This window comes from Mesocricetus auratus, unplaced genomic scaffold (genome assembly GCF_017639785.1).
Source record: "Mesocricetus auratus isolate SY011 unplaced genomic scaffold, BCM_Maur_2.0 Super-Scaffold_100037, whole genome shotgun sequence".
NCBI classification, from domain to species: Eukaryota; Metazoa; Chordata; class Mammalia; order Rodentia; family Cricetidae; genus Mesocricetus; species Mesocricetus auratus.
Window position 1 is genome coordinate 4,361,908 of NW_024429215.1, and position 23,938 is coordinate 4,385,845.

Genomic DNA, 23,938 nt, shown 5'->3' on the forward strand with positions numbered 1-23,938 from the left:
TACATGTAAGATGGAAGCTTGGTTTTATTGAAGGAATTGAGGGCAGCAAATCAGAAAAATTTACATTTACATGCAACAGAACATGTTATTGCTAAAATCACAGTGGTAAACTTTATGTAATTTACCAAAGGCCACAACCATGATGCTCCAGATGACTTAACCTGACACATTTACACACAGAGATGAGAAGGCACAATATCTCAGTTATTAAGATGATTTAAAATATGTTGTACTGTATCTTAGGAACCCATGTGAAAGGGTCTTTGAATCCCAAAGGAGTCACAGACAACAGGCTGATAACTGCTATGCTATTATCAAGCTCTTGTTTTCAACAAATTTGGAGAAACAAATACTGAGTTGGGCACATATTTGTGAAATACAATTCTTGGGGAGGTACAACATGCACGTTTATCTACTTGCCCCATCGGGAAAGTGTAAACAAAATGAAGTTCAACTCGTTGAACTAAATGCTTTATTAGAATTGTCTACAGGAATATGGGGAAGCAGTTGCTTATCAGAGCATAAAGGTCTCAAACACAGTTGCTATCATGGAAATCAAAACCAGCTATAAAACAGCTTATGAAAAATGCACACCTGGAACACATTGCATACCTGTAAGCATATGTACAAGTGAAGAGCATCCTTTCTTAGTGGTTAAATTATTCTTCTAAGGGTTATGACTTCTCTCAGCTTCTTCATTTGAGTTAAACACATTGAATCCTGTCAGTGCTGGAGAGTTCTTGAAGCTGTTTTGAGTGCTGTGGTCCTGCCCTAATCAGCTTTCTTTAAGAATGGATCATTCTAGTCTCCAGGACACTTACACAACAGCGCATACTTCAGGATTCAACCTATTTGAGGTTGAACAAATAAAGTTTTAATCAAAAATTTCACAACTATCCATGCTTTCTAAGATTTGAAAATAACTTAAAATTCTTTCACAAATTTGTCATGTTCATGATTCCATAGTGTGGAGTCTCAAGTGTAGCAAAGGTTACAGTTTGATTGAAGCACATGCCAATTTTTCCCCATTGAAATTTTATCTCTGTTATGAATTTTGACAAACGTTCTTAGATGGGAGGGGCTGGTAAAGTCTTTTGAATGTATATTATATTTGTAAGTTTTCACTCCCATGTGAATATTTGTATGTATTATCAACATTATTTTTAGACAACACATTACTCAGGTTGAGTTTTCTGGTGGATGATATACTTAAAACTTTAGTTTCACACCATGATGAAATATTCCAGAACATATTCTAAGTATTGAAAACAACAGTAAAGGATTTCTCAAATTTGCTATATTTGTAAGGTGTTTCTATGTATTCTCTGGTGAGTTCTAAGACTGCCATTTCTGCTAAATGATTTGATACACTCACTATATTTGTAAGATTTTTCTCCTGTGTGGATTCTCTGATAAGCTCTAATATGGTGTCTTCTGTTAAAGTATTTGCCACATTCACTAAAATTGTAAGTTTTCTCTCCTATGTGAATTCTCTGATGCGTTATAAGACCAGTTTTCTCGTTAAGGATATGTCACATTCACTACATTTGTAAGGCTTCTCTCCTGTGTGGATTCTCTGATGAGATCAAAGATTATCTTACTCGGAAAAGGATTTGTCACATTCACTACAAATGTAAGGTTTCTCTCCTGTGTGAATTCTCTGATGAGTTATAAGACTTTGTTTTCTCGTTAAGGACTTGTCACATTCACTGTATTTGTAAGGCTTCTCTTCTGTGTGGATTCCCTGATGAGCTCTAAGATGGTCTTTCTTGGGAAAGGATTTGTCCCATTCACTACATTTGTATGGTTTCTCTAATGTGTGGATTCTATGATGAGTTCTAACACAGTCTCTTTTGGTAAAGTATTTGTCACATTTACTACAATTGTAAAGTTTCTCTCCCGTGTGAATTTTATGATGAGCTATAAGACTTCGTTTTCTGGTTAAGGATTTGTTCCATTCACTACATTTGTAAGGTTTCTCTCCTATGTGGATTCTCTGGTGAGTTTGAAGACAGTCTTTTGTGTTAAAGGATTGATAACATTCATTACATTGTTAAGGATTCTCTCCTATGTGCAATCTCAGATGAGTTGTCAGATAGAATTTCCTGGAAAAGGATTTGTCACATTCAGGGCATTTGTAAGGCTTCTCTCCAGTGTGGAATCTCTGATGAGTGGTAAGATGTTACTTCTTGAAAAAGAATTGTCACCTTCACTACATTTGTAACGTTTATCTCCTGTGTGGATTCTCTGATGAGTTCTAAGATTGTCTTTTGTGTTAACGGATTTATCACATTCACTACATTTGTAAGGTTTCTCTCCTGTGTGGATTCTCTGATGAGTTGTAAGATTACATTTATCTGTGAAACATTTGTCACATTCACTACATTTGTAAGGTTTCTCTCGGGCCTGGATGTTGAAATTTCTATTAAACTTTGATAAATAATTAAAGCACTTACCATACTCTGTACATTTGTCGGGATTTTCTCTACAATGGATTTTGTAATTTGTAGTGAGTTGTGAAATATGCAGAAATAATTTACTACATTTTGTACATGTATAGGGTTTCTCTCTAGTATGAGATCTCTGATGCCTAATAAGGTTTGAGTGAGTCTTGAAGAATTCACATTGCATGCATTGATGTGGATGCTCTCCTCAATCAGTTTCTTTAAATTTGGTTTTTGTATTAGACTCAAAAGATGCATCATACTCTGCATTTTTGTAGTCTTCCTTTCCTATGTGAGTTCTTTGATTTTGGCTAAAGATGCAACACAAATACAAAAACTTTACACAATATTGATATTTGCAAGTTTCTTCCCAAGAATTCCCAATGTTGTGTCTGTTTAGGTTTAAGGTTTCATTAGAGGTATCTCTGTGGTTTCAAATCTCTACTTGTTGACAGTTTTGGCAGTATCCCTTGTGTCATAACATGTATATTGCCAGGATTCAGGAACCACTTTGCCAGACTCACTACATATATAAGACTTCTTTTGAATACTTTCATGGTCATGGATAAAATGCTTTGTGCCTTGGTGCAAGACTGCCACCCATTTGCCACATACGTGATGGAACTCTGAAAAATTAGTACAATTGTGAATAATAGTAATTAATGCATGAGTAACAGATTTAATACCTGTTATCTTAGGGTTTCTATGACATATAAACTAGTACCTTTCTGGGACATAGGCCTTTTCTATTAAACAATCAATAAACGGATGTTCAGAATCTCCAATTTGATCTACAGCAAATCACAGTAACCTATAATGGCCTACTCATTGTTTTTTTTTTAATTTTGCTTTTTTCATTTATTTGACATCCTTCCACAGTTTCCCTTACCCACTTTCTTTGTGATCCCTCTCCCTGGCTCGGCATCATGACCCCACGAAGTCCTCCTCTGTTTTTGTTCTCAAAGAGGCAGTTCTCACATGGATGTCCACAAAGCATGGCATACTACGTTGAGGTATATCTAAGCTCCTCCCTTTGTATTAAGGCTGTTTGAAGCCACCAACTCTGAGGAATATTTTCCTGGATACCAAGTCATAGTATTAGGGAAACGTTTTGATCCCATTGCCAGGAGTTCCACAAATAGACCAAACTAAACAACTGTCATTCAAATTTAGATGCCCTAAGTCATTCCAGTGAAGAGGCTTCAGGTTCTATATAAATATTGTCCATTGCAGCTGGTCAGACTGAGAAGGAAAGAACTTGAGAAAGAAGCTCTGTGAAGGATCATATGAAGAATGATTCCCTACATCTTCAGATTTGAGACAGAGCAACATAACTTGGGATTCATAAACCACATTTGCAGAGAACTAAACGTGTCCTCTGGCTTCAGGGTCTAAAGTAGAAATATTAATATCATGCTGTGCCAGTACTATACATGGCAATCATAAAATAAATTGATGAACCACACAAACTTCTTATACCAACAGCCCATTCTCTAAAACATTTTGCATTTTTTAAAATGAGAAATATGTGAAGAGTTAAATCCAGTAATAAAATTAAAATATTCTAATTGTGATAATTAAAACAATATATTTCCATGCCCTGACAAGTCAATATTCCTTGAACTTTGAAATGTTGTTTGTATACGAGATAGGAGGTAGAAAGAGATCACAGAGAAGAAAGCATTCTTTACTCTTCTAGAGAACACAGAAAATGTAAATGAAACACCAGTTCTCTTGGTAACCAAAATTATCTTCATTTCTGGGATTTTCTAGTTCCCAAGAATTTACAGATACACAAAGTAGGGAAATGAAAAGGATGAATCAGGAAATCTATTAGAAGAGAACTCTTACCCACAAAAAGCAGATTGTTGTAATTCTCCAACATCACATCCATGTACAAAGCCCTCTGTTCACAGTCTGGACATTCCCATTCTTCCGGTGAGAAGTCTACAAAGACAATATATAGGTAGACATAGTACATTGCTTACATTAATTTGGTGTCTCTCCTCCATGAATATTCTGATGTTTTCTAAGACTTGAGTACCATAAAATATTGCCAAATGTCTAAATTTGAAAAATTTTGTCTCCTGTTTACAGTCTGCAATATCTTAAAGTCCTTTTAAAGGTACATTGATTGCTAGCACACACATGGCACTACAAAAGAAGATGTACTCTCTGATCCGTGAGGTCCTTTGCTGCACCTTATAGGCAGGAGTCATACACACTACATATACTTTCTGGCAAACATATGGAAACACATAAAATAATATTACCATTTAATATTATTAAAAGATACTTTCTATAACATTCAGGGACTATTGTACTTTTTTTCTTTGTAAAAGCAGGATGACATAATAGGCTTGCAATTGGCAAACTTTTAGGGAATACAACATACACACTTGAGTCCTAGATGTAGGAATGTACCTTTACGACATATGTGCTGATATCAAACAGAATCTCATTGTCATGTCTCTGATGCTAAGATTATAATGAGCAAAAGTATGCTTTGAATCTGTACACCAGTCAACCTCACTTAAATATGGACACTACATGGATGCTGTCTGAAGCTGTGTTCACATGACTATTCCAAAATGCTCAGTTCAGGTCCTGAGGCCCGCTTATACTGCTGCACACTCTCTAGGACAAAGAGGTTGGATTCAGAATGCAGAATCCATGGATAAAATAAACTCACTTTTTTATTGAGTGTAAGGAGTGTAAAATCATTGCATATATCCAATGCTGTATACAACACACAGAATCAAGTACTTTGTGAAGCTATTTCATGAGGATTAATTACAGCCATGAAATAAACAGAAAAGCTGAATTACACATTAGTGTTATTTGAATTTTTCTAAAAGTTGACACAAACAATATTGAAAATAACAATTTAATGAATAACACTTCAGAATACTTAGAAATATATATGGAAAGAGAGGGATATGTGACCAAGCAATCAGATGAACTAGAATTGTTTTCAGTTACCAAAACAAATGTATGCAAAGAAATGAGAAATAATCTAACTCTTTAGGAATTTTGAATACATTAGTGTCTATGCAATTGACAGAAATGAAAACTTAAAACTCTTCTTTTCAACTCTATTACCGTATGTGTGTTGTGACTATATTAAAGTAATCATTTTCCTTCTTTCATAACCTGGAATTTGCTGACTTATATGGATAAATCTGTACATGTTAAAAAGTTTTTTTAATGCTTCCTCTTTTGAGGGAATTATAGATGGCCATTCACCTTGTGATTTCTGCAAACTCAGATTGTATTTCTCTATTTGCATGAGTTACATTACCTCCAGTCATTAGAATGGTCCTCCTTGTGTCATTTTCTTTTTTTGGGGGGGGGTAGGAAAGGGTTTATTTGGCTTATACTTCCTCAGTACTGTTCATCATTGGAGGAAGTCAGGACAGGAACTCAAACAATGAAGGGACCTGGAGGCAGAGGCCATGGAGGAACGCTGTTTACTGGCTTGTGCCTCATGGCTTGCTCAGCCTGCTTTCTTAGAGCACCCAGGACCACCAGCCCAGGAGTGGCACCACCCACAATGAGTTGGGCCCTCCCACATCAACCACTAATTAAGAAAATGTGCTACAGGCTTGGCTACAGCCCAGTCGTATGGGGAATCATTTTTTTTAAAATTGAGGTTCCATTCTTTCTAATAACTTTAGCTTGTGTCAAGTTCTAGGAACTCTAAATATCATAGTGTATTTACTCTGACTTCATTTTCTTTCTTTTTTTTTTAAGCATTTTTCTTCCAAATTTTATTCTTTTTTTTTTCCAGTTTAAATTTAGATAAGAAACAAGGTTGCTTCACAAGTCAATTCCCGGTCCCTCTCCCTTTCCCTCCTTCCTCCCATGCCCTTCCCCCCCCCTTATCCCCTCATTCCCCCAGGGAGGGTGAGGCCCTCCATGGGGGTGTCCATAGTCTGTCATTTTCTTAATGTAATTTGTGACCATTATTCTTTTGTTTGATTGGATTTTTTTTTCTTAATTTCTTCTCGTTTCTTGAAGTGGAGAAAGTGGAGAGCTCATTAGACAGCTGTTTGCTCATCACACACTCTCTAGGCAGACAAAGTTAGAAGCAAATAATTTAAACGTTTCTCTCTTTGTTGAGATTTAAGTGGCCCAAGCAGATCATGCTCCACTAGGTGTGGGGATTTGTTTTGGTTTGATTTGATTTGACGTATTTAGGTGCTTGGGCAGCTTGTATGTGTGTGCAGTAAGCTTGCCTGATGAAAGCCATTATGTAAATGATCCCGTGGTTGGCAGCTTTACAGGGCAGGAAACCAGAAGCCAAGAGTTGTGGGCGGAGCAAGGAGGAGCCTCTTTGGGGAACCAGGCTGAAGGAACCGGAAATTCCTCCATTCCCTGTTGTACTCGGGGATCCTCCTGGTCCAAACCTGGGGATCCTCCTGGTCCAAACCTGATAAGAAATTGAGGCAGGGTCCGAGGGAAACAGAAAATCCGGAGCCGCAGTGTCCGCGCGGGGCGGGCGGCCTGGGAAAGTCAGCATCAGCAGCAGCGCAGTGGCGGGAACCGCAGCCCGGCGGCCCTGGAACCTCCCAGGTCAGAGGAGCCGCGGGCCTGGGACCCGGGAGGGAGGGGCGGGGCTGTGCCCGCTGAGCTGCTCACAAGGACACTGTCAGCTCTGCAGGCGCCCGGGGCGGGGAGGCTGCTGCTCAGGTCGTCACCCGAGGCCGGGTGTGGTCGTTTCCGTCCGAAAGAGCCAGTCCTGGTTTGCTCTCTGACCGCTTCTCTCTCTGTCTGGGGTCTCCTCTCTCCTGGCCCCGCACCCAGACGGCCTTCCCTTCTGCTCATCCTCCTCCCCAGGCATGAGCTCACCTAGACCTGTTGCTCATGGAGTGCGCTGTTAGGTACCCAGTGTCCACCGCCTTATCCTTACAGACACAGCTTTCGATATTCTGTCGTTGATATCTTTCCATGGACGGCAGGTTTGAGATACCATGAAGTGGCCATTATTCTGTGTTTCCTTTCCTTTTTCACACATATGCTTGTAAACGTTAATGTAACGTTTTACATCCCATTATTTTCCATCAGATCCACGTGCAATCTTAGATGTAAATACAGCATTCAGAAATGTGTCTTCATGTGCTGTGTTCTCATGTTACATCATAGATCCAGGCAAGGTCAACATGCATGCTGTGAGAATATATCATGTCACATAATTTTACAATTAGCAAACTCACTTTAAATGAAAATGAAATTGTGAAGCATCTTTTGAATATTTATAGTCGCTCACCTGTATCTGAAAATGTCTCTTTTGTTGAAGAAAGGGTCTCTGCCCATGCACATTTGCCGGAGTGTGGTTTTTCTTTTCTTCCATGATCAATGCTGTGACTGTTGGTCTGTTGTAGGAGAAGTGGGAATGTCTCAGCCATGCTCACAGTGCATTTACAGAGATCTCCTGCTGGAGAACTGCAGCAATGATCTGGTGTGAGAATAGTTTCTTGCAGTCTCCCTTGCTCCTCCTCAGGGTTCCTGGAAAACTGCTCAGCATGTCTGTGAGCTGTGTTGGAAATACTCTCACATCTCACAGTTAAAGGGAAATCCTCAGAGTAAGAGACATTTTTCTTGATATTTTCTCTCCGTGTTTATCCTATTGACAATTTGTAGCACATTTCATTTATGTTACATGGGAAATTCTGGGCGATATTTGGAAGAATCTCTTTCTCGACTGCCTCCAACAAATGTATCCTGGGTTGTTTCTTAAATTTGGAAAGTGTTTTCCAGAATGCTTTCTTGTGTGTCACATAGCTTTTTGGAAATATACCAGTTGGTCATTTGGTAATTCTCTTTGTTTTATATATGGATAAATTCAACTTTTTAAATGGCAACCATATCATGACCAACTCACCTGACAGGAAATGTTGTTTTAGAAATTCCTTCACCTTTAGCAGTTTGCATCCTTATATTTGAAGTAAATACATTAATAGAAAGTATACATTTTGATTTTAGAGTGTTTTTTCCTTTTTTAAGGAAAATCTGTATCCTTCTTTTGAAGATATACTCGATTACATGTTGGGTTTGAGGCATCATATACATATACATTTGAAGACATCATGAAGTAAAATATAAACACATAGTATTTTGTTATTTTTCTCTGTTGTGTTTCTTTTCCTCTTTCTGAGATTGTTTCTATTTAAAGATAGCATGCAGTGTCTTTCATTCCTTTGTAAACCTGACTACTAGTTTCTCTAGGTTTTCTCTTTTTCTTGTTTGCTGTTCACAAAACTACACACTGACTTGCCTGGTGTCAGCAGATAGGTGCATTCCCGCTGACACTGTCTCTGTGCTTTCTTTCTCCTGCATTTTCTCCAGGGATTGTTTTTATTAAAGTCCTTGAGCGTGGATACTGACTGGGCACAGAGTTCTCAGTGTACTTTAGATGAGCATTTTCTTCATTAGTAAAGGTCTGCAGCTGGTGTTGTTTACATTTTCACTATGTAAACTTTTGTGCATTGTCACTCTCTTTTGTTTATGTCTGTTTTTGGCGAGGGAGGGCAGAGTTTCTCAGGGCAACAGCACTGGTTGTCCTAGAAGTCACTCTGTACACTAGGCTGACCTCACACAAAAAGAGAACCCTGGCCTTTCTTTGCAGGTTTGTAATATGTAAATAATATAAATGATTAAGTTTCTCTTTACTGACTCTGAAGTAATTCCTGTGTCCTTTGATTGTCACAAATTTTTAGGTAAAAATAGTCTTTTAACACTGTCATTTTCACAATAATTCATTCTGTTTCATGGGCAGACAAGTTTTTCTCATCTTCCAGTATCAACTTGTTTTCTTTGGGTGAATTGAAGTTTTTTTTTTATTTGTCTCTTTTGTGCTTGGTTAATTGTTTTTCTTTTTTTCATCTCTTTGTTTACTGTTTACTTTGAATGAATTAAATAGAAGCAAAAACAGATTAAAAATCTTCTCTAATTGGTTTGTTTTATATATGAAAAAAACAAACAAAAGTTCTGCCTCTATAAAGCCATTGATGCCTCAAGTTCTGTTTGTATACTTTGTTTACAATTTTTAAAATGAGGCAATATTGATATATAATGATTATGCAATGTTATATGATGATTACCCTCTTTTCACCCTCTATCCTAGACTGGTTAGACATGATTTCCTCCCAGTTGTCCCTTGCATATTTCATGTATGATTTTGTGTGTGTTTGGGCCAGGTAATAAGGCTGTAATATGTCAGTAATTCCTATTGCCATGTCATAAGTCAGGAGAATTTTTCATCAGTGGCCTCCTCATCCTCCAGCTCTTATCAACTTTTATCTCCTTTGCTTTAATGTACCTGCAGTGTAGATGTGGGAACATGGAATTCCTTTCAGAGCCTGTGCTGTAAGGAGTCAGTTGTTCTCAATATTTGATGAGTTATAAGTCTGTGAAATAACTATTGTCCATTTAGAACAGGATTTCTTAGACCCCTGTCAAAAGCAGCCCCTGGCTTTGGTGGAATTGCAGTCAGTGAAAGGCAGTTTGAATATGTGTACATGTAGCAGAATGTCAGTAGTGAATTCTCTCCTAGGGCCTGCCACCTTCACCCTCACAGGTTTTTGGCCAGGTTGTCCATGTCATGCATATATTTCCATGTGTGGAGCGTGCTTCAGATCAAACCAGCAAGCCTTCTGCTACTCAGAAAATAGTCCCGCTCCAATGACAACAATGGGCATTTCTTGACTGGCAGGATGGAATTATACCACAAAGGATCCAAATCTGCCTATGGTAGTGTTCCATGCAGTTGTCTCTATGGTCTTCATTTGCTGTCTGCCTCTCTCCTGTGCCCATCCCAGATGGCCGTTACCTCTTTTACTCATCATCTGCCCACTGTAAATTTCTCCCTGTAGACCTGTTGGATGTCAGTTGCCCATCTGGTCGGGGGCCAGAGGTACGATGGTTTCCACCTCTTCATCCTTAAAGACACACACACAAATACAAATACACACACATACACACACTTTTTTTCTGTGTCACTTTGTAGTCTGTCCTGGAATTCTCTCTGTAGACCAGCATGGCCTTGAAATTACAGAGATCTCCCTGCCCTTATATCCCTTTGATATGCTTTTATTGTCTCATTGCTCTAGCAGGAGTATCAAATACACTATTGAAGAGATATGGAGAGAGAGGACATCCTTGTCTTGTTCATGATTTTGGAGGAATCGCCTTTAGTTTCTCTCCAATTAGTTTGATGCTGGCTGTTGTTTTCCTGTATATAGCTTTTATTATGTTTATGTATGTTCCTGTTATCCTTGATCTCTCCCAAGACCTTTATCATGAAGGGGTGTTGGATTTTGTCCAAGACTTTTTTAGCATCTAGTGGGATCGTGTAGTTTTTCTTTTTCAGATTATTTATATGGTGGAATACATTGATGGATTTTCATATGTTGAACCATCCCTGCATCCCTGGGATGAAGCCTACTTGATCATGGTGGATGATTTTTCTTATGTGTTCTTGGATACGATTTGCCAGTATTTTATTGAGTATTTTTGCATCAATGTTCATGAGAGAGTTTGGTCTGTAATTCCCTATCTTGGATGTGACTTTGTGTGGTTTGGGTACTATGGTAATAGTAGACTGGTAAAAAGAATTTGGCAGTGATCCCTCTGATTCTATTGTGTAAAAACAATTTGAAGAATATTGGTATTAGCTCTTCCTTGAATTTTTGGTAGAATTCTGCACCGACACCAACTGGCCCTTGAGTTTTTTTGGGTGGAAGACTTTTTGGCTGCTTCTATTTCCTTAGGGGATATATATCTGTTCAAATTTTTAACCTGTCCTTGATTTAATTTTGGTAAGTGATATCTATCTAAAAAATCATCCATTTCCTTTAAATTTTCCAATTTAGTGGAGTATATGTTTTCAAAGTATGACCTGATGATTCTTTGGATCTCCCAAGTGTCTTTTGTTATGTTCCCTTATTCATTTCTGATTTTGTTAATTAGCATGTTCTCTCTGTCTTTTGGTTAGGTTGGATAAAGTTTTTTCTATTTTGTTGATTTTTCTCAAAAATAACCTTTTTTATTGATTCTTTGTATTATTTTCTATGTTACCACTTTATTGATTTCAGCTCTCAATTTGATTATTTCCTGGTGTCTACACCTCCTGGATGAGTTTGCCTCTGTTTGTTCTAGAGATGTTAGGTGTTCTGTTAATTCTTCAGTATGGCAATTCTCCAGTTTCTTCATGTGGGCACTCAGTTCTATGTATTTTCCTCTTAGAACTGGTTTCAAAGTATCACAAAGGTTTGGGTATGTTGTGCCTATGTTTTCACTGAATTCTGGGAAGTCTTTGATTTCTATCTTTATTTCTTCCTTTACCCAGGGTTGATGAAATTAAGCACTGTTCATTTTCCATGAGGTTGTGAGGTTTTTGCAATTTGTGTTGACATTGAATTCTAATTTTAAAGCATGGTGGTCTGATAAGATTCATGGAGTTATTCAAATTTTTTAAATTTATTCTTCAGTTTAAATTTAGGTTAGAAACAAGGTTGCTTCACAAGTCAGTTCCAGATCCCTCTCCCTTTCCCTCCCCTCCTCGCCTGCCCTCCCCCCACCCCCCATTATCCCCTCATTTCCCCAGGTAGGATGAAGCCCTCCATGGGGGTGTCCATAGTATGTCATTTCATACAGGGCAGGGCCTAGACCCTCCCCCAAGAGTTCAGGGTGAGAGTGCATATCACATTGTTGGATGGGAGTCCAAAGTCCGTGTGTATACTCAGGATGAGTACTGATCTACTGCCCAAGGCTCAATAGATTACCTAGGCCTCCTCACTGACACCCACATTCAGGGAGTCTTGATCAGTCCCATGCTGGATTCCCAGGCTGATGCCTGGGATTCAAGAGTTAACCTTTGTCAGGTCAGCTGTTTCTGGGGGTTAAACCAGCCCAATCTTAATCCCTTTGGTCATCAGACCTCCCTCTCTGTTACTGGCTTTCTTGAGTTCAGCTCAGTACTTAACCATGGGAGTCTGCCTATTCTTCGATCAGCCACTAAATGAAGTTTCTGTTTCCCAGACTCTCTGGCCATGGGATTGTAGGCTGGCACTCCCCAGATCTATGTCTAAAATCCATATATGAGAGAGTACATGTCATGTTTCTCTTGTTGTGACTGGGTTACCTCACTCAGGACGGTTTCTTCTAGTGTCATCCATTTGCCTGCGAATCTCATGATTCCATTATTTTTTTTCTGCTGGATAGTTCTCCAAAATGTACCACATTTTCTCTATCCACTCTTCGGTTGAGGGACATCTAGGTTGCTTCCAAGTTCTGGCTATTACAAATAATGCTCCTATGAACATAGTGGAACAGACTTCCTTGTTGTATGAATGGGCATCTTTTGGATATATGCCTAAGAGTGGAGTTGCTGGGTCTTGTGGTAAGTTTATTCCAATTTTTCTGAGGAATCTCCATACTGATTTCCAAAGTGGCTGAACCAGTTGGCACTCCCACCAGCAATGGAGGAGTGTTCCCCTTTCACCACATCCTCTCCAGCATAAATTGTCATTGGTGTTTTTGATTTTAGCCATTCTGACAGGAGTGAGATGGTATCTCAGAGTTGTTTTGATTTGCATTTCCCGGATGGCTAAGGACGTTGAACACTTTCTCAAGTGCCTCTCAGACATTTTAGACTCCTCTATTGAAAATTCTCTATTTAGTTCTGCAACACACTTTTTAATTGGATCCTTTGGTGTTTTGGAGACTTGCTTTTTGAGTTCTTTGTAAATTTTGGAGATCAGCCCTCTGTCAGATGTGGGATTAGTGAATATTTTTTCCCAATCTGTGGGCTGCCTTTTTGTCTTGCTGACTGTGTCCTTGGCCTTACATAAGCTTCTCAGTTTCAGGAGGTCCCATTTGTTAATTGTTAATCTCACTGTCTGTGCTAGTGGTGTTATGTTCTGGATGCTGTCTCCTGTACCAATTTGTTCAAGGGTACCACCCACTTTCTCTTCTAAGAGGTTCAGTGTGGCTGGATTTATATTGAGGTCTTTGATCCATTTGGACTTAAGTGTTGTGCATAGCGATAAACATGCATCGATCCACATTCTTCTACATGCCAGCCTCCAGTTATGCCAGCACCATTTGTTGAAGATGCTTTCTTTATTCCATTGTATATTTTTAGCTTCTTTGTCAAAGATCAGATGTTCATACGTGTGTGGTGAATGATTGTTTTGTTGTGTTCTTGGACCTGATTTGCCAGTATTTTATTGAGTATTTTTGCATCAATATTCATGAGGGATATTGGTCTGAAGTTCTCTTTCTTAGTTGCGTCTTTGTGTGGTTTGGGGAACAAGGTTATTGAAGCCTCATAGAAAGAGTTTGGCAAAGACCCTTCTGCATCTATTGTGTGGAATACTTTGAGAAGAATTGCTATAAGTTGTTCTTTGAATTTCTGGTAGAATTCTGCACTGAGGCCATCTGGACGTGGCCTTTTTTGGTTGGGAGACTTTTGATGACTGCTTTTATTTCAATAGGGTTTATAGGTCTATTTAATTTGGTTATCTGTTCTTGATTTAATTTTGGCAAGTGATAGCTATCCAGGAAGTCGACCATTTCCTTTAAATTTTCGAATTTTGTGGAGTACAGATTTTCAAAGTATGACCTGATGTTTCTCTGGATTTCCTCAGAGTCTGTTGTTATGTCCCCCTTTTCATTTCTGATTTTGTTAATTTGCATGTTCACTCTCTGTTGTTTGGTAAGTTTGGACAAAGGTTTGTCTAACTTATTGATTTTCTCAAAGAACCAACTCTTCGTTGCATTGATTCTTTGTGTTGTTTTCCTAGTTTCTACTTTGTTGATTTCAGCCCTCAATTTGATTGTTTCCTGGCGTCTACTCCTCCTGGGGGAGTTTGCTTCTTTGTGTTCTAGAGCGTTCACCTGTGCTGTTAATTCTCTAGTATAACTATTCTCCAGTTTCTTCATGTGGGCACTTAGTGCTATGAACTTTCCCCGTAGCACTGCTTTCAAAGTGTCCCATAGGTTTGGGCATGTTGTGTCTTCATTCTCATTGAATTCGAGGAAGTCTTTAATTTCTTTTTTTGTTTCTTCTTTGACCCAGTAGTGGTGCAGTTGAGCATTGTTCAATTTCCAGGAGTTTGTAGGTTCTGCAATTTGTGTTGTTGTTGAATTCTAATTTTAAAGCATGGTGGTCTGATAAGATGCATGGAGTTATTCCAAATTTTTTGTAGCTGCTGTGCTTTGATATGTTGCCAAGTATGTGGTTGATTTTTGAGAATGTTCCATGTGGTGGTGAGAAGAAGGTACATTCCTTTTTATGTGGATGAAATGTACTATAGATGTCTGTTAATCCCAATTGGGTCATAACTTCTATTAGTTCCTTTGCTTCTTTGTTAAGTTTCTGTCTGGTAGTCCTGTCTACAAGTGATAATGGGGTGTTGAAGTCACCCACTATAAGTGTGTGGGGCTTTATATGTGATTTGAGTTTTGATAATGATTCCTTTATGAACGTGTGTGCCATTTTATTTGGGTCATAGATGTTCAAAATTGAAAATTCATCTTAGTAGATTTCTCCTGTGATGAATATGAAGTGTCCTCCTTCACCCCTTTCAATTGATTTTATTTTGAAATCTAAATTGGTAGATATTAGGATTCCTACCCCTGCTTGTTTCTTGGGTTCATTTGATTTTAAAATCTTTTCCCAACCCTTAACACTGAGATAATGTCTGTCTTTTAGGCTGAGGTGTGTTTCTTGTATGCAGCAGAAGGGTGGGTCCTGTCTTCCAGTTCATTCTGTTAGCCTGGGTCTCATTATGAGCGAGTTAAAATCATTAATATTGAGGGATATGAATCAACATTGATTGCTCATTCCTGTTTGTTTTGGAATAGTTGATGGTGTTGGAAATATATGTGGATATCCACCTGTTTTCTTTTGGCTGTTGGTATGGTGAGAGTATCTGTTGCCTATGTTTTTCTGATTGTAGTTAACTCCCTTGAGTTTGGTTCTTCCTTCCAGAACTTTCTGTAGGCCTGCGTTACTGGATATGTATTGTTTAAATCTGGTTTTGTTGTGGAATATCTTGTTTTTTCCATCTATAGTTATTGAAATGTTTGCTGGGTATAGATAGCAGTCTGGGCTGGCATCATATTCTTTTAGTGTTGTAGAATATCTATCCAGGAACTTCTGGCTTTCAGAGTTTCCATGGAGATGTCAGGTGTGATTCTGATAGGTTTTCCTTTGTATGTTATTTGGCGTTTTTCTTTTGCTACTCTTACTATTCATTCCTTATTCTGTATGTTCGGGGGTTTTAGTATTACGTGGTGAGGGGATTTCCTTTTGTGATCTATTCTATTTGTTGTTCTGTGGGCTTCTTGTACTTTCATTGGCATGTCTTTCTTTAAGTTAGGAAAGTTGTCTTCTATGAATTTGTTGAATATGTTTTCTTCCCCTTTGAGGTGGATTTCTTCACCTTCCTCTATACTTATTATTCTTAGGTTTGGTCATTTCACGGTTTCCTATATTTCCTGGATATTTTGTGTTATGGATTTGTTGTACTTTAGATCGTCTTGGTCAATGAATATATTTCCCCTAGTGTATCTTCAACACCTGAGGTTCTGTCTTCCATCTCTTGTTTTCTCTTGGTTATGCTTGTATCTGTAATACCTGATCGTTTGCCAAGTTTTTCTATTTCTAGCATCCCTTCAGAAAGTGTTTTTTTGTTACTGTCTCTATTTCAGCTTTCAAGACTTGTACTTTTTGAATTGTTTCTTGTAATTTTTATTTTGTCTTTTCCTCTCTTTCTTGCATTTGTTGAAGTTTTTGATGTGTCTTTTCTTCCATTTCTTGCATTTTATAGATTGCTTTTCCTCCATTTCTTGCAGTTCTTGTATTTTTTTGATTTGTTATTTCTTCCATTTCTTTAAGGGATTTTCTCATATCTTCTTTGAGGGCCTCTATCATTTTCATGAAGTTGCTTTTAAGGTCTTTCTCACCTGCTTCTTCAGCAATGGACTGTTCAGTTCTTGCGGGTGTAGATTCTCTAGTTTCTGGTGGTGTCATGTTGGTTTTTCTTTTGGTGGGCGTGTTTTTGTATTGTCTCCCTCCCATTATTTCTTCCTGTCATTGCAGAATGAGGCTTTTCCTCCACTGGTGGGTATGTGACCCTTTCCAATGGGTGAGAGCAGGTACTTTATGGTGGCTTTCCTCTTTTGTGAATAAAGGCCATCCTAGTATCGGGACCTTAGCAAACTCTGGGTAGTCTGGACCCTTGCTTATCCTATCCTATTGGAGGAGACTGGGACTTGGAAGCTGCCAGTCTCTGGGCAGGCTCAATCCCGCCAGTGTGGGATCTGGATCAGCTGTGAGCAGTCCTTAGGTCTCCATTTGTCTGCTCAGGCCATGGGAATTTAGGCTTGCCACACCTCCCCTGTCCCATGGGTGGAAACTGGGACTTGAAAGCTGTGAGTCTCTGTGTGGGCTGCATCCCTTCTGGCTGGGATCCAGCTCTGCTGTGTGCAGTCCTCAGGTCTCCAGTGTTTCTCTAATGTGATAAATCTTTTGCCCATTAATGTAATCTTCAATTCAATGAGACAATACATACAGGAGAGAAACCTTATAAGTGTATTGAATGTGAGAAATCCTTTTCAATGAAAGACTTACATAGAGATCCTCAGAGAATTCATACAGGAGAGAACCCATATAAATGAAATGAGTGTGACAAATCCTTTACCCAGAAAAGCAGCCTTAGACTTCATCATAGAATCCTTACAGGTGACAAACATAAATGTGGTGAATGTGAAAAACACAGTCTTAGAACTCATCAGAAAATCAATACTGGTGAGAAAACTTACAAAGGCAGTGAATGTGACAAATCCTTAACCACAACAATCAGTCTAAGAACTCATCAGAGAATCTATATTCGAGAGAAACCTTAGAAATGTAGTGATTGTGATCAATCCTTTTCCAGGAAAGACTGTCTTAGTATCATCAAAGAATCCATACAGGAGAGAAGCTTTACAAATGTAGTGAATGTGACAAGTCATTTTACCGTGAAAGGCAGGCTTAGAATTCATTATAGAATACATACAGGTGAGAAACATTACAAATGTAGTGAATGTGACATCCTTTTCCAGGAAAGGGTATCTTATAAATCATCAGATAATTCATACAGGATGAAAGCCTTATTAATATAGTGAATGTGACATCCTTTTTACTTGTCTCACGTCTTTTGGAAGTCATCTGAAAACTCATACAGGTGAGAAACCTTACACAATGTTTTGAATGCTTGAAATCCTTTACTCAAAAAATACAAGCTTGGAACTCAAAAGAGAATGTAAACCTTTGAGAAACATGAGAATGCAGCAAATGTGAGAAAATATTTCTCTCAGAATATGTTGCAGGAAATTGATCACCCTCTGACACCTGAGTGATAATAATATCAAACGTGGATTAGTGGTGAAGTTCAGAACGAGTTGACAGGAAATTGCCAGAGTACATGGAGGTGAATGGGAGACAGATAGACACACAGGAAGGAGAAGGAAGTGACTTGGGAGTTTTTCAGTCTTTTTGGTTTGAGGTGATTGGAGGGACACTCTTTTGCTTGGTCTCTGTGCAAAGAGGAAGATGAGCAGGTTGCTTCTTGCCCTCTGAACTGGCAGGTTTTCAATCCAACATCTAATTCCAGAGTCTGTATTGGTAAATAAAACAATAGAGATTTAGTTAAATATTACATATGGTGGCTGTGGCCAAGCCAGTGACATCAAGAACAGAAATCGCACCAGGCCTAGTCCTGAGCAACAGGATATTGAATGCAGTGCTGTGGGACCACAGTCAGGTGAAACCACTGAGCACACAGAGAAAAACAACATGAACACATCAGACAATGCGTACAAAAGAGAAATACTATAAATCTAGTAAATGCGAGATATTCTTTAGTCTTTTCACGTTTTTAAAAAATTCATCCAATGACTGATGGAAGCAGAGGCAAACACCCACAGTTAAAAACTGAACAGAACCCAGGGAACCCAGTGACAGAGAGAGAGGAGCGATGAGCAAATTGGCAAAGAATGGGTTGGCAAAACCAGCAGAGACAGCTGATCCAAACAGGGGAGAGCTCTTGGATCCCAGACCAACAGCTGGGAGGCCAACATGGGACCGATTCAGACCCCCTGAATGTGAGAGTCAATGAGGAGGCCTGGGCTACCTATGGGGTCCTGAGCAGTGGATCAGTGTTTATCCCTGGAATACTAACAGACATTGTGTGTCCATAACACAGAGAGGGATGCTCTCTCTGCCTGGACTCTTAGGGAAGTGCCTGGACCCTACCCTGAATTAAATGATAGACTCCAGATATCCCCTATTCGGAAGGAATTGCCAATAGGGTGGGAGGATGGGGGGGATGATGGGGGGGTGCGGGAGGAGGGGAAGGAGAGGGAACTGGGATTGACATGTAAAACAAGCTATTTAAAATTAAAATAAAAAAGATAAATGACCCTTATTAGTAGAAAAAAAATGTTTATTCTGTATACTGTGTTCTGCCTGCATGTATCCCTGCAAGACAGAAGAGGGCACCAGATCTCATTTCATTGTGAGCCATCCTGTGGTTGCTGGGAATTGAACTCAGGACCTCTGCAAGAACAGTCAGTGATCTTAACCTCTGAGCCATCTCTCCAGTCCTCTGCTCATTTTTTTAAAGAATACATTACAGAACTCATTCTAGAGAGAATCCTGAGAGTGGTAGTTATCTTTGTTTGGGTTGTATTGCTCTGAAGATACACCATGACCATGGCAACTCTTTTCAAAGAAAACATTCAATGATTGTTTGCAGTTTCAGAAATGTAGTCCACTGTCTTTGTTATGGGGAATGTAGTGGCATGCAGACAGTCATGGTGCTTGAGAAGGAGCTGAGAGAACTATGTATTGATCCTAAGGAAGCAGAAAGTGAGCTGTGTACTAGGTATGGCTTGAGCATGTATGAGACGTCAGTCCCTGCTTGCCTGGGGTCACAGCTCCTCCTAGAGCTACACTACCTGTGGGCGAAGGATTCAAACATGAGTCCATGTGGGCTACACCTGTTCAAACCAGCATCATAATATGAAAAACCTTTTGTCTTCAGAATCACCCCGAGTGTCCATATGGAAGAGAAAACTTACTAATGTACAAGCAAACGTCTTTACCTGTCTCTCAGATCTAAGAAAACATCTGGGAATTCATACTGGGAGAAACGTTTTTAAGGGAAAAATTTGGCATGTGTTTTAACCAAACTCTGTTCTTAGCTACACTTGAGAGTCCACTCTAGAGGATAATTGAGCTGTACTTGGTGGAGACAGGAGAAGCCTCTCCAAGAACTAAATTGAAGGGACTGGAAATTTCTCCATTCCCTGTTGGACCCAGGGGACATGAGGTTATATATTAGGCAAGGAAGATGTGGCTGGGCATGCGGGGTGGGCGGCCTGCAAAAGTCAGCATCAGCAGCGCAGTGGCGGGAACCGCAGCCCAAAGGCCCTGGACCCTCCCAGGTCAGAGGAGCTGCGGGGCTAGGACCCGGGAGGGAGGGGCGGGGCTGTGTCCACTGAGACTGCTCAGAAGGAGAGGGCTTTCAAATTTCTGTTGTGCATACCTGATGCTCCAAATGACGCTGTAACGATAAATGGCACACTTACTGAAAGTAAAACTAAGTATTTATTGTAGAAATTACTCAGAAGATACCAAACAAGTAACGCAGATGAGCCCAGTAGTTTTACGCTGCCCAACTGGAAGCCGAAATCTGGAAAAAGAGACCAAGACTTCCTTTCATCAGTCTTTTATGCCTCCCTCCCCCCCCGTAACGCCCCTAGCCACGCCCAAAAGTGGTCCTGGCTAGTGACGTAGTTCACCGCCTATGTACATATACGTCTTTAGTTATGCCTAAAGTGGGTGTGGTTATCGGTGTGGTAAACTGCTCTTTTATTCCCTCATCTGTATGCGCCTCTAGTAAGTCACATGGCTAATGGCGGCATACAGGCTTCCTCCTACATATACCTTTGCGTTTTCGGTATGACTGCGATCCCATTAAGTGGGTATCATTTGTTGGTTTGTTTTCTCACTTACCTTTCTGGGATGGCGGAGACTGCAGTGGCTCAGTTCATCCCCTGTAGCCAGGTGAGGCCCATTTTCACTCACTGCAAGCTGGGCGCCTCCCTTAGTCCCGCACTGGCACCCCTTGAAAGTGTTGGTCCATCACAATTGTCTCTCATGCTCCTCCATTGCTGTCTGCCTCTCTCCTGTTCCCATTCCCAGATGACCTTTCCCTATTTTACTCATCCTCCTCCCACTAAAAATCTCTCCTCCTAGAACCTGTTGGAACTTACCTGTTCTTTTATTTGCCCACCCTCTCTGGACTTCAGAGGTCCCCCGGTTTCAACGACTGTATCCTGAAACACACACATATATATTTCTACAGGGTTTCCCTCTGTACCTTTGGAGGCTGTTGTGGAACTTGCTCTCAGACCAGCATGGTGTCATACTCACAGAGATCTGCCAGCCTAAGTGCTGGGATTATAGGTGTGTGCCACCACTAACTGTTTGTCGTTTTACTGGTTTTTTGAGCTGTCCATTGTTGGTTAGTTTGAGATTCCAAGATGTGGGTCTTGCCACGTTTTTAATTGTATTTTACATTTAGCAGGCTTTTCTGCCATAAAATAATTCATAAAGCAGTCTCATAGATCATCTGTATTCCATGCGGTTTAGAAACAGTGTTCTCTTTGTCTTTGTTGGAAGTCTAAAGGTCCTGTAATTTTAATTCCTCCATCTTTGAAACTCCCCTGTTTAACTATTTACTTACTAAGGACAGGGCCTTTGGGCCTGTACATACAACTTCCCAAAATGAGTCTTCAGCGGAAGGTCGTGGTGGAACTCGTCTTTAATCGCAGCACTTTTGAAGCAGAGATAGGCAGATCTCTCTGAGTTTGAGACCATCTTTGTGCAAAACAGCTAGTTCCACCATAGGCTCCAGAGCTACCCAGATAAACAGTGCCTGGAAAAAGAAATCAAAAACTATAGATGTGTCTTCATAGGCTGAGTTCTTATGTTACAGCTTAGTTCCAGCAAGTGCAGTGAGCACTCTATGAGAGGATAATAGGCCACATTACTTTATAAGTAGAAAACGCAATAGACAAAACCAAGATTAGACAGCATCTTTTGTGTAATTATGACCACTCGTGTACATCAGTATAAGGTCACCTTGGTTAAAGAAAAGCATTTTATCCATTCACACATGGGCAATCTGTTGATTTTATCCCAAGGATTGTTGACTTCGGTGCTGGGAATGTGCTTCTTGCAGGCGTGGGAATGCCATTTTCTGGGTTTCAGTCCTTTTTACAGCTCTGCTGATGCAGATTTACAGCAGTCTCGTTTCTGTGAGTAAGGAAAGCTCTCCTTTTGTGCTCCTTAGGTTCATGAGTAAACGTCTCTTCATGTGTGTGAGCTGTGTGAATGGGAGTCTCACATATCACAGAGGAAATTGAAATCCTCAAAGAGAGATGTTTCTCATACCTTTTCTCTCTCCTTCAAGTGTATCCTTGTGGAAGCTATTAGCATCTTATTTTTGGGGGGGGGGAGGAAAAGTTCCTGGCATTTTATTTTGAATCACTTTTTTCTGTGCAGTCAATCTCACATTGCTCAGTCAATCCTGCTCACCTGTGATGCAGAACAAAGAATCCTGGATGGTGAAGAGAGGAGACAGTAGCAGAGGATCCAAGTCTGTTAGCAGGAGTGAGGCAGGGGTGGGGAGGGACGGAAGTGCTGGTAGAAACAGGACATGAAATTGTTTTTGCCAGATTCTATTTCAGTCAAAATGTTTCCAGAGACTTCCACTGAGGATAATATCAGAATGTTGTATTGTGGGTGTTAGAAGACGCTATGTCAAAATTAATACAAAGAGATAATAGAATTTTATCCATTTCCCATCTCTATTTTCTCTTCACACAATATTAAGATGTTTTCATCGGCTGGAAGGTTGTGCTGCACGCCTTTAATCCCACCACTCAGGAGACATAGTCTGGCGAGTTTCCTTGAGTTCAAACCTGCCTGATCTATAAGAGAGAGTTCTGCGACAGACTCCAAAGCTCCACAAGAAACCCTTTTTCAAAAACAACAACAACTTTTCATTCTTATACTTTCAATATATTGTTTTTTTTTGTTTGTGTGTTTGTTTGTCTTTTGTTTGTGAAAATTCACAAGGATGATTAAAGGATCTACCCTAGCTTGTTAATGCTTAGATGGAAGATGAAATTATGTACGAGGGCTATTTGTCAATTTTCATTAATGTTCTACAATCATGGATAGGTGGGACTCAGCAATTGACTGTTATTACCAGGATACTTGACTACTAAATAAAAATTTTTCTTTTCATGGGATAATTGATGTTGGTGTACTTGAGCTACATAATTAGTGGTGATTAAGTTGCAACCTTAATCGTTGAGCTGAAATCTTCTGGGAAGTGTTTCCTGAGAGCACAGTGAAATTGTATTCCAGAGGCAGTCATGCGTGTAACTCATGCTGGCAGCCAGACTTGGTAATGTGTAAGATTCACCCAGGTAATATTGTTGGTGAAGGTGTGAAGAGGTCATGGAAGACAGTAGTCATTTGTCACTGTAAGAGGCCATGAAAGACCATTGGTAAAGGCCCAGTGGCAGTTAAAAGTCCCAGACGGCAGGGGTCTTGCAAAGATTTTGAGGCTTACCACCATGATGAGAGCCTATGGGAGACTATTGTTGACAGCATAGCCCAGTTAATGAGAGAAACACCAGCGTTTTGGAAATGCTAGTATGACTGATTGGATGACCAGCAGAGAAACAGCAGGAGCACCAGAATGGAGCCAATTGGATCCTAAAGAGCATGTATTGTGAGCTCCAAAGAGCAGAGGAGAAGAGACCAAGTTGTTTTCATGAGTCCAGAAGGTTGCGAATGGATCCAAAATACTTCGACCTTGAGTTACTTATACAGGCATGTCTGATCTGGTCTACATATCTGGAACAATATCATAATGTACAATTTATCTAGTCCTACTTCAAAAGTCCCCACAGTCTTTCACAGTTTCAACAATGTTTTAAAATCCAAAGTTCAAAAATCCTTAACTGCAATTATCAAAATCAAAGAGTACATCACATACTTCTAGAATATAATGGCATGGGCTATGTGTTGCCATTTGAAAACACATGGAAGGGTAGGCATTCTGGCTTTATGCCAATTTCAAATGTGCCCTGTTCCATAGGCAACATATTCATCATCATGTATTGATCAGTTCAGCCCTTGGCAATCCTGGTAGTCATGAAGTCTAGTTACAGATGATTTAAGAATGAGGTTCTCTGATGATGGACAACCTGTGGGGAAGAGACCTCCCGCCTAAGACAGGGTTGGCCAGGTCTGCTAATGACAGATAAGACAGGGTGACCCTACTTGACCTAAAACAGGAGTGCGTATTAGTAAATAAAAAAGGGGGAAATTCTGGGCACAACAGACCTTGGCCGGAGGC

At 39.8% G+C, this 23,938-nt stretch overlaps 2 protein-coding genes and 1 pseudogene across 2 annotated transcripts in view; 1 reads left to right on the forward strand and 2 right to left on the reverse strand.

Annotated features, from left to right (window-relative positions):
- Window positions 1–7,907, reverse strand: LOC101827469 (zinc finger protein 54-like). The gene is made up of 3 exons (XM_040734113.1): window positions 7,714–7,907; window positions 4,296–4,391; window positions 1–848 (listed from the first exon to the last, which is right to left on the reverse strand). Exons 1-3 carry the CDS (start codon window positions 7,850–7,852, stop codon window positions 844–846), a joined length of 240 nt encoding a protein of 79 aa, XP_040590047.1. The 5' UTR covers window positions 7,853–7,907; the 3' UTR covers window positions 1–843.
- LOC121135384 lies at window positions 976–2,674 on the reverse strand (annotated as a pseudogene).
- The window catches only part of LOC110339478 (zinc finger protein 260-like), a 26,011-nt gene continuing 8,865 nt past the window's right edge, over window positions 6,793–23,938 (forward strand). The window contains 1 exon segment of the mRNA XM_040734097.1: window positions 6,793–7,019. The gene's annotated coding sequence lies outside the window, so the exon portion shown is untranslated.